General features: G+C 42.7%; 2 protein-coding genes across 3 annotated transcripts; both read right to left on the bottom strand.

The window, feature by feature from the left end:
• Positions 1 to 6: 6 nt before the first annotated feature.
• On the bottom strand, positions 7 to 2,721 carry LOC124476719 (fibroblast growth factor 23). The gene is made up of 3 exons (XM_047034022.1): positions 2,267 to 2,721; positions 1,946 to 2,049; positions 7 to 1,770 (listed from the first exon to the last, which is right to left on the bottom strand). The coding sequence occupies exons 1-3, from the start codon at positions 2,487 to 2,489 to the stop codon at positions 1,336 to 1,338; spliced, it is 762 nt and encodes a 253-aa protein (XP_046889978.1). The 5' UTR covers positions 2,490 to 2,721; the 3' UTR covers positions 7 to 1,335.
• Positions 2,722 to 5,273: 2,552 nt separating this feature from the next.
• On the bottom strand, positions 5,274 to 12,970 carry fgf6a (fibroblast growth factor 6a). Of its 2 annotated transcripts, XM_047034751.1 has the most exons (4): positions 9,036 to 12,970; positions 8,378 to 8,481; positions 6,853 to 7,025; positions 5,274 to 5,418 (listed from the first exon to the last, which is right to left on the bottom strand). In XM_047034751.1, exons 1-4 carry the CDS (start codon positions 9,373 to 9,375, stop codon positions 5,406 to 5,408), a joined length of 630 nt encoding a protein of 209 aa, XP_046890707.1. In that variant the 5' UTR covers positions 9,376 to 12,970; the 3' UTR covers positions 5,274 to 5,405. The 2 variants fall into 2 exon arrangements, with proteins under 2 accessions (XP_046890707.1, XP_046890708.1); XM_047034752.1 differs by having other exon boundaries at positions 5,274 to 7,025.
• Between the last annotated feature and the right edge of the window lie 129 nt (positions 12,971 to 13,099).

Genomic DNA, 13,099 nt, shown 5'->3' on the forward strand with positions numbered 1-13,099 from the left:
ATCACAAAACAAATAAGCACCACCTAGAACATCTGAGGTTCTTTAAACACGTACTAGACCATTTATAATTACAGAACAACTTGACATGCCTCGCCAGGTCGTCCTTATCTATGTTTAGCCGTGAAAAATCAAAATAATTATGTGCGACAAAGATCAAATTTAACATCATAAATAGGGTGTGTGAATACATTTGTCCGAGCACCGGACAGGAAGTGATGCAATTCAACCAGGCCAAAGTAATGAATGTCATGCTTGGATTCAGACTGACTGTTTAAACATCCCAACTATCCACAAAGTTACCTTTATAAAAGCATTTAAGTAGGATTTGTTTTAAGTATTTTGTTTATATTTGATCATGATCCACAACAGTTAAAACTTAGTGTTGAGAAAGACTTAGGTGTAGTACTTTATAAATGCTTTGTGTTATAATTGTCAATACAAATAATTACATTTTGTATAAGAACAGTTATCTTTTGTGCCAGTACAATTATAGTCGCAAACCCTTTATACTAGCATGAATATAGGAAACCTCAATGTTTTACTCAAAGCATAAACCCATAATATGCATGCGCAAATGATTCATACAGTAAATAATTACCTACACATTACAAAAATGAAAAGTTATATTCAGTTTTTTAATTACTTTCACAAACGTATAAATATCAATTGGAAAACAAATATTGCAACATAATTGGGCTCAATGCCCCAACTGTTTAAAGTGTAACCAAACCGTCCGGGTCAAGGGACACCATCAGGGTCAGGGGACATTGGGACACTTCTGGTTCAACCTCACTTCTGTTCAACGGTTATAATATGACACCGGGTTACGATAAAGAATTATTATTTCATTTGAGGAGGGAAAAATATTGGTCATCTGACTAAAACATTTTCCTTTGTCCATAAATAAGTGTGTCTTACTGTATATGTATTTGTGTGTCTTGTAAAATGACTCTGATGTGTCCAGATTCTGCCACTAAACTGACTTTTTTGGACTTTCATCCTAAAAATTGAGAGAATCGAGCACTTTGGCATGCGTTTCCCTGTGCTCTGCACAATGTCCTGTTTTTCGCAATGCAAATATTTAAGTGCCAAATCTCCAAAACTTGCATAACTGTGGTCTTTCTAAGTAACCATCTCAGTCATGTGTAAAACCTTCAGCATCCTTCTTCATCTTCGTCCTTTGCAGTGTTTTCAGTGCCACTCCATTTGATATTGACTCAAACCACTGACTCAAGCAGACAGGGGCATACGTTTTTAAGTCGTCAACCAAAACTTGAGTCTTTTGAAACTTTTGAAATGTCTGTCTCAATTTGTACAAAGTCATCTCTTAGCTGTTTAGTCTTTCTCTGTCCGGTCCTCTATGTTAGTCTTAATGGGACTGATGGGGCCATTGGAATGCAACACCTGCAAGGGATCATCACAGGAAGTGATGGTCTCCTTGGAAACAGCGCCAGGCTGCTCCTTGTCCAAATTTCCCTGGTGCAGGTCAGGTTTGTGCTCCCCGTTGCGTCTGGGCTGCCGCTGGTTCTCTAGCGGGTCAGCAGGGTCAGAAACCTGTCCACTCCTCTTGGTTCTGTGGATCCGAGGAAGGATGTAGTGTGCTAGGAGGGCGGAGGAGTGTTGGAGGGACTTGTGGTCTTCTGTGACCACATCTCCAGTCTTCTCAGAGTCCTGGAGACTGAGCACAAGGCCAGCTGGCCAGGAGGAGTAGAACCCATCCAGCTGGTCTTCCTGGTACTGGAACCGGCATTCCTCTTTGTTCACGATCAGCTAATAGACAAAAGTAACAGAAACATCATTTGATTTCTTCTTAGTTAGAGACAAAGAGCGGTATTTCAGACAAAAGTTGATCTGTATGTCAAACCGGTGATGTAATCTAAAGTGTCAGATTCATTTAGAATAATATTGGAGATAAATTCTGATGTGGTTATCTTATTATACTTACTGAATTAAACAGCTCTCCGTCAACGTCCACGCATAGGAATCGCCTTTTTCTCAAATCAAATATTGACACAAAATCTGTTGAATCCGTTTTCATTTGAAGCATAACTGTGGGACATTTCAAATTATTAGTATTAGTACGATTTCATGAAATAATAATTTTGGGTAAAATAAAAAAATCCATAAATGTAAAAAAAGGTTTTGCTGTAGACAATGTATTTTTTAAACTTTCCAAATAATGTTATATTAACTAAAGGAATGACCAAATCATCTTAATGGGGAATTGAGTAGAAAAATCCTCTTGCTACAAGATGAACAGACCTACCAAGAGACTCGTGTTTGATCAATCTCCTCAACTGACCGCCCAAGTTTCCATTCAAGAGCAGATCACCAGAGTCGCTGACATTTTGCCGATGAAGAGGCCTTTTTTGAGAGCCTTTGGTGGGCAGGCGGTGCCGCCGGGGCAGGTCCCATTCCACTGGTTTGCAATTTACGAAACTGGAAAGATGTAGCGAGACCAGCACGAAGACAGTGAAAGGAGGTTGCATGGTAGTTGGAAATCCGCTTCACAAACGCACACGCAGTACGTCAGGTTCTTGGGCAGCAGTGTTAACAATGGTACAATACTAGTGTAAAAGTTCAGTGTGGAAGACGTCCAAAAGTTAGTCTATATATGAAGAAGGAGCTCGTTTTTTACTCGTTTCAAGGTTTTCAAATGGATATGAGTTCGTTTAAGTTCCAGTGTTCTCACGTATTGCCCAACCAACGAGGAATGACAAATCCTGAACGTGGTACATCGCTTTATTTACATTTCGTGGGAAACTGTCTGCCGCCCCCGCATCTAATAGGTTATAGGTGCAACTGTTGAAACCTTTCTGTGATTGGACATAAGGTTATGACCATTTATGCTATTTGCATTTATCTGTGATCTCATCTAGTGACGGGTAGTTATGAATCAGGTCTCAACCCATACAGCTATCCAATTGGTCAGACCTGACGTGATGCAACAATTGACAAGGCCTACAGAAAACCAAAGGGGTGAGACTGTTCCAGGCCAGTGCTACGTAGTTCATGTATTGGACTAGACTAGAGGCTTAAATGGAATGTAGGCAAGAGTAATCAGAACATGCCAGAGTGGGGAGTCGCAACCCCAGGTTTGTGTTGCAACATGTTCCTGTCAAGTGGGTTTCTTCATTTCAGGGTTTGAAGAAGTTCAGTTACAATATGGTCCACTAGCCTAACTAGTCCAGGACAATTGTCCACCAAAATAAAGATGAATAATGTACTACTTTGAAGCCAACATTAAAGCACAACAACCATTTAAAAAACATTTTTATTATTATTTTCAGGAATACAGTTGACTGAGCTGTGCACAGCACATACGTACAAAAATAAAAGGAAAACCATTTTTATATATTAGTATTCTTACTTCATCATCAGTTTTTTCAGAAACAAATGATTGGATAAGTCTGTTGTTTCAAACTAATTTACAATCATTTCAATAAATTGGAACTAAGGCAGAAGGTGAGGTATATGTTTAAAAAAAGGAGAAGGGGATATTCAGAGGAAGCACACTCTCCTCAGTGCAGGAATATAAAACTGAGAAACAACCAAGGCTGCTGGCACAGTGACACACACACACACAAGCCCAGCTCCACACACTCACAGGCCCAGCTCCACACACACAAGCCCAGCTCCACACACTCACAAGGCCAGCTCCACACACACACAAGGCCAGCTCCACACTCACAAGCCCAGCTCCACACACACAAGCCCAGCTCCACACACTCACAGGCCCAGCTCCACACACACAAGCCCAGCTCCACATCACTCCCCATGCCGCCTCACCCTACCCATACGGAAAAGAAAAAAAATCTTGGATGGTTGAATAGGAACTATAAACTAAATGGTCATGATTCTTTTATAAAGTCCTTTCAGATGTAGACCAGTGCATTTAGGGGGGGGGGGGGGTCTTCAGAAGGGCTTCTATTGAGATCTCGGGGGGTAGCTTAGGGTGAGATATTCACATTCATCTTTTCTACAGTTGTTGTGGCCATTTCAGCCCCTGAAGCAGCAACATTCAGGTGACTTCCCCACTCAGCCTGACCTGACAGGTGAGCTCCAGAATGTCCTATACATGATCTAATGAGTATTGATCAATGAGAAAAGACATGGTGAAGATCAGGATATTATCCATTGCTGTTAGTATTATTATTTATAATACATATTATTCTCACCACTCTATTATTAAGAGTGGTGAGACACACAGTGCATAGTGGCCTACCCAGCAGAGTTAACAGTGTTGCTGGTGCTTTACACAGTGCACAGTGTTACTGCATCCTGGCAGTACCAAGCTGGTGTCGCTCCCAGTTTCTGATCATTGCACTTACAGGAAGTGCACTCCATCAACTGTTTCCTAGCACAACACTTAACCGTCTTGCTTTCTTGCATGAACCCTTGGTAAGCCATTATCAAGAGTGATCTAATGCCTTCATTTCAATAAGGGCTGATGTGGTCATTGCCAAAAGGGTTTCTGTTGCTTGCCTGGCTACCTGCCTGACTGTCTGTCTCTCTGCCTGACTGTCTGACTGCCCTGCCTCCCTGCATAACAGACTGTCTGCCTGCTTGTTTTCCTGCATAATTGCCTGTCTGCCTCCCTGCATAGCTGCCTGTCTGTCTGCTGTCCGCTTGACTTCCTTGCAGAATGGAGCAGAGCGGTTACTAGCAGAGCCTGACAATGCCCTGCTCTTCCTGACTCAAGGTAAATTGATCTGATAGCATCTCTGCTGCAGCTAGTACGGAGAAAGAGATTGATGATGAGCACAAACATTCAGAGATGTTCTCTAGCCGCATGTGTTATCTCAGTCAGCTGCTGATGCCCTTCCTGTCCTCTCACGCTAAGCTACAGAGAAGGAGCGCCTGTTAGAATGAGCAGGGCTACTGTAGGGCTATTGGCTAGCTGACACAACTGGTCCTCCAGACCCCAGAATGACAGTACGGTTGTTAACTATCGGAGATCTTCCACAGTTAAATCATATTCTGCGACAAACTAAAACATATTTGAGATGCACTCCCATTCTATGGATTAAGGAATAACATTAATTCAAATGTATATACAAGCCAGACAGCCAATTTGGGAGCAACCCCACTGTCTATCCTACCAGAGGCTGAGAGAGACCAGCGGGCCATTTGTCCTTCGACTAACATGGTTGATATGTGAGGAGAGGGGAGGGTACCTCTGGAATATCAAGGCCTGATGCAGACAAAACTATTTCACTGTTTCCCCAACTGACCGAGGGACTGGTGAGGGGTCCTCAGGAGTTTGTACTGGGGAACGCAGGGGGCCTGTGCAACACGATCTGCCTCATCAGCAGGTTAAACAAACACTGCTGGACATGTTTTGCAGCTCCATATGTGTCCTCTCTCTCTCTGTCCTGTTTGGATTATCCTCCTCCTCTTCTTTCCTAGCTATGGCCTCTAAAGAGAAAAGCAAAGAAAGTTACGAATTGAAGTTGGCTGCATACAAGCCGATGGAAATGATTGAACCTTTGACCCAGACAAGACCATCAAACTAAGTCACAGACCGCACCAGCAATGCCAATGAGATGAATAGGTGTCAACGCACAATTCTTGTATATCTAAATATCAGATATCAGACTATATCTAAATATCAGATATCAGACTCTGCTGTTGAAAATCCTACAAATTAGTAAACAATTCTTTAACAAAAAATCTATAACAATATTTACAATAGTTCTTGTGGCTGACAATCATATCCAGTTTGACATGAAAACAGCACTATTCAATGTAGCCACCAGAACAGAATAAAAGAAGCTGCTGTAGGTATCCAGAAATATACAGCTTATAATCAAACACCTGCACACCTACCTTCCCTTCAGTTTTGGTTTCAATCCTTCATCATGAACAAAAAACGACGCTCTGATAACTGCTCTGTGTCACCGCAAAAGCATAATAATTTTGCTTAGTTTCAGTAGTCTGCAAACAGACACAAACACACACATTTCCCTCTGGTCTGACTCTTTCCAAAATATAAAACGTATAAAAAGCCAGACTTGTGAGTAAAGACCCCTCGGTCGTGCCTCGTGGTGGGACTCCAGTCCTTCCAAACAGTAGGATCCTCAGGGGACTTGATCTAATTATGGAAAGAAAATAAACGGAGGATACTTGTGGCCCTCTGGGAATTCAGCAGCATTCCCCTGGGTCTGAAGGTTGTGTTGTGTCATCCCTATTCCTGAGCCAGGGCCGCGTTTCTCGCATGCAAAGCATGTCAGACTCCCCCTTCCTTCCTCTCCCCTACTCCAACACTTCAACACAAAGCAGGGAAACCTGACATGTAGTGAGTGCTCTAGTTACGCTGCTCTTCCAGATCAAGTCAACAGCAAAGTGGGGAGGGGGGGATGTTTGGGACATAACAGTAAGAAAAGTAAAGTAAACGCAGGCATTCTGCTCTGTAGAAACATCATGTACACTTCTTTTTTACCATCCGGGGTTGTGATGCTTTGAGTTAATAAAAGCTACCGGTTTCCCTTCCTAAACCCAGACGTGTTCCTGAGAGGGCCGAGGCTCCTCCGCTTAGGGCACAAACACTCCGAGGAGAGGGGTGTGTGGGCTCTGATACCAAGACACACGGTTGGCAGTGCCTCCCCACCCCTTCATATCATAAAACAACTGAAAACAAAAGCAGCAAAGGATATTTCCCATATGTTTAAAAGTAAGCTATCGAAATATACATATAAAGACTGAGTTAATTCTATCATCACATATAGTTGTATTTCTTTCTTTTGCAGTCCGTTTTTGTATTTTGCGTATATAGTATAATAATATTACCTGGGAATTAATCCACATGTGCAAATATTGTGAGTTATTGCCAGGTTGTTTAGTTTTGCTCACATTCGGGGTAGGAAGTGTGTGACCGTCATGGCAGTGGTGGCTTTACTGCCCCTCTTCAGGCGGCCATGTTTACTGAGGGCGATGTAGAAGCCTCGGTACATGGTGGACTCATAGGCGTTGTAGTTGTTTGGCAGCAAGGTCTCCTTGAACTTGCACTCATCATGGAAGACTGTCTGGGAAGACAAAGAACAGAAAGAGAGAGAGAGAGAAAGAGAGACAGGGGGAGAAGAAGTCACAGTTTCATCGATTGAGTAACCTTTGACACAGGGAAGTTGCACACAGGAGACATGCTAATAATGTATGTGACAACCCAAAAAATCGAGTTTGACTGAAAAGTAAGAGGTATGTTAGTAACTTTCAGATGGCCTACCTGTTTAAATCAGTCATGCCTTGGGAGAATTATTCAACTTGATTTTCAAATAAATGTTTCACAAATGACATTTTCCCCAATACTCAATTGTGCTTAAATAATAGTGTTAATTTCCACTGATATACAGCAAGAAGGGACATAACATAATCTATAGTCTGAATAATGCAATAGTGCAGCCTTTTCTCCCTCCATAACTCAAGAACAGTGGATGATCCGTTTAAATCATGCCACACCATCTGGTCTAGCCGGCCAATTCCCCTCAATTCTACATAAAACCATGAATCATTTAAATGCAAATGCCATACTATAGCGTCTACTATATACTATATAAAATGTCGAGCATAGGGGATACCTATTATCCTCTCACACAACATCAATTGCCAATCACCCTCTTTTATGATGTGAAAGATCATGACTAAATCATTATTTTACAGGTGAAGAACACAACAGCTGAGAGTATGCAGTAACAGTGCAGTAACAGTGCAGTAACAGTGCAGTAACAGTGCAGTAACAGTGCAGTAACAGTGCAGTAACAGTGCAGTAACACTGCAGTGCAGGTGTAACATGGGCCAGGACATTCAGCTGACTGGGAAGATGGAGAACTGCTGATAGCGTCAGAGAACACAGACCTAATTCAATCACTTATCAGACCATAAGCCCAGAAAATTGGATAAAATCTATTTGTGCGTCATCACCCTTGGTCGGACAGCTTCCAGTTGCCCACATCTTTCATTCAATGACAAAACAATGTGTAAAAAAGTGACGCGTCTTTAAGATGCGGCCAAATGCACAATACACGCGCCTGATGACAGGTTCTGGTAAATTGAGGGGCTTTCCCACACGCTCGGCTATTACAGCGCGTGACAGAATTCTGCGTCTGTTATCCTCATCATTATGGGCAACATTCCGACAAGAGGACTAGTGCTTCAATATGGTCTCTGCAACGCTAAAAGGCTGACGCTGTACAAAATACAAACCTTTTTAACACACAAACGCTGTCATTATTTTAAAAATACGATTTTTCCCATGCTGGAATGAGATGCATCGCACATCCCAAATATGACAGGCAAATCAAATCAAACCGGTGCATTTAGTTATTCTCGGAGCCATTAAAATACATAGCAGGACAATAAATGGAATATTGTGCATACCTACCGTTCCGTATAACCTTCCCCGGCTATTCATTGCGACAAACATCTCACTCTTTACCCCGTAGAGGCTGACCACTCCTCGCTCTACTGTTGAGATCTCTATTAAACCTACAGGAGAGAACAAAGCAGATGTCAGGATTTTAGGATATACATCAGATCATGACAAAACAGTCTACTGCATCAAGCAATACATCAAACATGGTTCTTGTAAGTGAAACATGCGTTCTGCTGCTGTGCGGGTGGAACCTTGCAGGTTGCTGCGCAGGGTGACGGGTCTTTGTTCTGTCTTAATCCCATCATATTTCATTTCCCATCTGATAACATTATCTATGCACTCTCCATATTAAAACGAATAGCTGCAGATTTTAGACGTGCACATCCAGAATGTGTTTATTGGCCCCAACAGTAGTCCATGTAAAAATAAGTTGTCTAAATACGTCCATACATACATTCATGTCATGGTTTATCTTAAGGAGAATGTAGCCCTGATAGATAATGTTTAAATAGATTCGTCTCTGCAGCCAGGAGACATTCAATGCCGCCCTCTCGACCTATGACATACCATACAAATTGATAGGGGTATAGCCTTTGTATAGATCGATCATTATTGACAACCTCTTTTTATCTTGTCTATTAGGTTACATCTGTGTAAGGTAACTCACTGTACTGGTTTTCATTATGTACACCGTTTATCCTGCCGCCGGGGAGGACCTGAAGGTGAAACCCGATGCCTACGTTGCAGTACAGTCTTCGCACTCTTTTGATACCCAGCAAATAGTCACTCTCCCAGTTCAGGTCCGATTTCTCCCCCGAGATACCCAGTATAGAGCGGGAGAACAGGGTCTCCCATCTTTTTTCCAATAAAGTTGCATTCGTCCTGCTTGGAATAGGATATGATGACACAATCCCAACCAGGAACCCCAAGAGAACAATTGCAGTCAACGTCCAGTGCGTGCTGGCCTCGTGGGACATACTGATGAGGAACCTTTGCGCAATGGCCATCCGGTTTACCTTCGAGGCACGTGGTCAAAATTAATGGCCCTAAAAATACCGCTCTCCTTGTTTTTCTTCCTTCGGCATGCTGGCAGAGGATTATTTTTGGAACGCGGATCTGGGCTTTGGGCATTAGACGACTGCCCCGGTGCAGAAGAGAAGAAACGGGAGAGCGCACGGCAGAGCTTGAGGTTGTGGCGGTGGTGATTACCATGTTTTGCAGCTCTGCGCCTCTCTCTCTCGATAGGCAACGCAGGCCGTGAAGAATACCCCTCACCAAAACCCTATTTCACCTTGCCAGGCTGTCTAGATGACATCATGCTGACTTTATCGCTTGCCCCGTCGAATGACACAAGGGCGGAGGATGTTGAGGGAGAGAGGGAGAAGTTGCAAGCATGCAAGAAAAAGAGGCGCGGAACTGCAGTGCCAAGTCTGTGGAGAGTTCAACGGAATACTGTCACAGCGCTTGTAAGAACTAGGATGGCAGGAAACCTCATTGGGTGGCGTTTAGCGACAGGGGTATATGATGGCCACTTTGGCGGCTCCCAAATTGGGTCGGTGATCATATGCCTGCCAGGCTGCGTCCTTATTTAGAACGAAGGTGTAAAAACAGGCCACTTGTCACCGGAGAGCAATGGGTGTCCTAGGGTTCTACATCTTGTAGGCTATGGTGTCGCATGTCCCCCCCCCCCTCAGTTTAACGTTTATCTAAACCAGTGGGTACTACTGGGCGCAGAGTCGTTGACTGCATTCATGTGCGCTATATGGAAAGCTGGTGGGAAGATTGGAAACCTTCAAACGTCTATCATTGCTGATGTACTTCACGAAAGCCCAGAGTCACACCGTCGTTTCCATGTCCGCTAAGAGATCATAAGCAGCATGTCAAACGTCTGAGGGTCATACACTTACTGGTTCTTGAGTGGCAGTACGTCTAGATGTCCAATTGATGGCGCTATTTCCAAGGTTTTAAATCATCGGCATAGTTTATGGGCAAAAAAAAGAAAAAACACAACGGGAGTTCTTACGAGTCTAAAATCCTGTCAACTTTCCCCTCCTTATTATAATCGACTCTTCAAAAAGCCTTTTACAATGAAATATCTTTATTTTGTATAAAAATCTATTTGTGACAATGATACATCAGAGATTTACAATGACAATAAAATTATTTAAAAAAAGAATTTGTGAAGGCTTAATATAACAATGGGCATCAGTGAAAATATCCCTGATTCAGTCTTTACATCCCAGCAACATTATAATACAACTAAAATGGATCACTAGAGGGACCCTTACTGGCACTTACTATGCTGAGCCCAAGTAGGACGTCTGAACACAGAATAGTAGGACAGCCGCTCTATTGCTAATCAAAGTCAAAGGTTATTATGCAAAAGAGCAACAGCAAGCAGACAACAGAGGCACTCCCAACAGGAACTCAGTGGTTAGAGTGATGAGGCAGAGTGATGAGGCAGAGTGATGAGACAAAGTGATGAGGCAGTGATGAGGCAGACAGAACCCAGGACAGGGTTGTGTACGTTGTGTGAAGATGCCTCGTGCCTCGTGCACTGGCATCGTCTGTGAGAAAATGTTCTCCTAGGTCAAACTAATTAAACTGTGTAAAATCAGAGGAAATACAAACAATGTTTAAAAACTCAAACTAACAAAACAACAACCGGGGGTCTCTAATGTTTTCATTAACAAACCTGATAAACTGCCAGTAAACAAAAAGCCAAACATTTAGGTATATTTAGTGTTGAAATTGACATCAGTCTATCGTAATGAGATAAAGGAGAAATATCAAAGATGAAATGCATGATAGCAGAATTGTCAAATAAATTACAGCGTTAAAGATGGTCTTTATCACATCCATACAAAATAATAATTTATAATTTTTCACAGAAATAGCTTTTGCCCGGACACCTATGACAGATGCAACAAAAAGGCAACATACCTTAATATGTGCTTAGGATTTATTCTAAAAGGAAAATAAATAACTATATGTACAAAAAATTCTTACATGAAGAGTCCAATGTTAGGGTGTCAATTTCAACATTGACAGCAATTCTACATTTAAACTGAAATGATCTTTCCTTAATTTAAGTTTGGCAAACTATTTTAAAAGCTTTCATGTTAGATCAATAAGAAGCATTCCCTTGCAAAACCTTGTCTATAGTTGCAGCTAGTTCCAATTCTTTGCACTTCCTGAATTTCGCTGATTTGAAACAGAGCTGACTGGCACAGAGGCACTTCAAAAAGGAAACTTTTCGGACATTTTTCTGATTTTTTAAAATCCACATCCTCGTATATGGAGGAGGTCAATGTAAAAAATAACAAACCTCCAAAGGTTGGATTCCAACCTGTTTCTGGTTGGTTGACAGTAGTTCATCAATAGTGATGTTCTGTCTGAACTAAATACAATCTAGAATTCTCAGGTGACGGAGGCAACCAAACTATCACACTGAATCAATGAGCAAGAGGAGAACTCTTAATGTATCTCGCCAACCCAGGCTCGCCATTGCATAGGTCACATACTGTAGGTCAATGTTACCTAAAGCAGAGGCGTCATAACAAACAAAACATATCTGAAAGGGAGACCAGTTATATACACATAGATCCAAACAAAGTACATTGTTGTACAGTAAAACCAGCATTTTACCGACAAACCCGAAGTTCCCCAAAAATAAATGAAGGCCACAATATATTTGATATACAGCATGATGAGACCCAACCAGTATGTAGCTCCTCACAACCATGTGCAGTGTTCAGATAGCTGACTGATACAGCATCCCAAAGGCATCTCTGTATGTGTCTCTCTTTATCAAACACACACAGGATTACACACACACACACACACACACACACACACATCCATACGCACAACAACAGAACACAAATAACGTTTTGGATCTTTAAGAGAAATGTGTGGGACTGTCAATGTCGAGTATACATGACATATCTGATTACTGTCACTGCTCCTCCCCGGCACCGCCATTTTTAAAAGCTCCTTTTCGTTCTGCGGCGTTGCTAGAATCTCATTTAGGTCCTGTTGCACAAGGTAAGAAGAAGTTGTTGTTACCAACATCAGTACCCCCTCCAACATCCCCACAGCATGGGAGGCCTTCACTACCTGCCATGGTTGGTTGTCTTTTAAAATGACAGTCGCTGTAGAACATGCGTACTCATGACACACGGTGACACAGAACACTAAGGAGAGGACTGTCATGTGATAAGATGATGTAAACTTTATGACCTTCCTTGATTGACGTTTGATTGGCAGTGGGGAAGGTTCATGCTGTGACACAGATGGCACCTCACCCACGCAGGTTGCTATTGCAAGAGAGATTATATCATATGTTTCAAGATCCAAATACAACAGTTCTTAACTTCTGGGAGGGAATGGTATAGCTCAGTGGTAGAGCATGGGGAAATAAACCTCCCAAAAGACCAGACTTCCTGTCAGCTGAGGTGGCTACAGGACGAGCATGCTGATTGGCTGGCTGTACCTGAGGAGAATAGCAGACAGAAACTGACTGGCAGAGTGAGGGCAGAGTGGGCAGTGAGGGCAGAATGGGCAGTGAGGGCAGTGAGGGGCAGTCAGGGCAGAGTGGGCAGTGAGAGCAGTGAGGGCAGAGAGGGGCAGTGAGGGCAGAGTGGGCAGTGAGGGCAGTGAGGGCAGAGAGGGGCAGTGAGGGCAGAGTGGGCAGAGTGGGCAGTGAGGGCAGTGAGGGCAGAGTGGGCA

This window comes from Hypomesus transpacificus, chromosome 14, assembly GCF_021917145.1.
Source record: "Hypomesus transpacificus isolate Combined female chromosome 14, fHypTra1, whole genome shotgun sequence".
In the NCBI taxonomy this organism is placed as follows: domain Eukaryota; kingdom Metazoa; phylum Chordata; class Actinopteri; order Osmeriformes; family Osmeridae; genus Hypomesus; species Hypomesus transpacificus.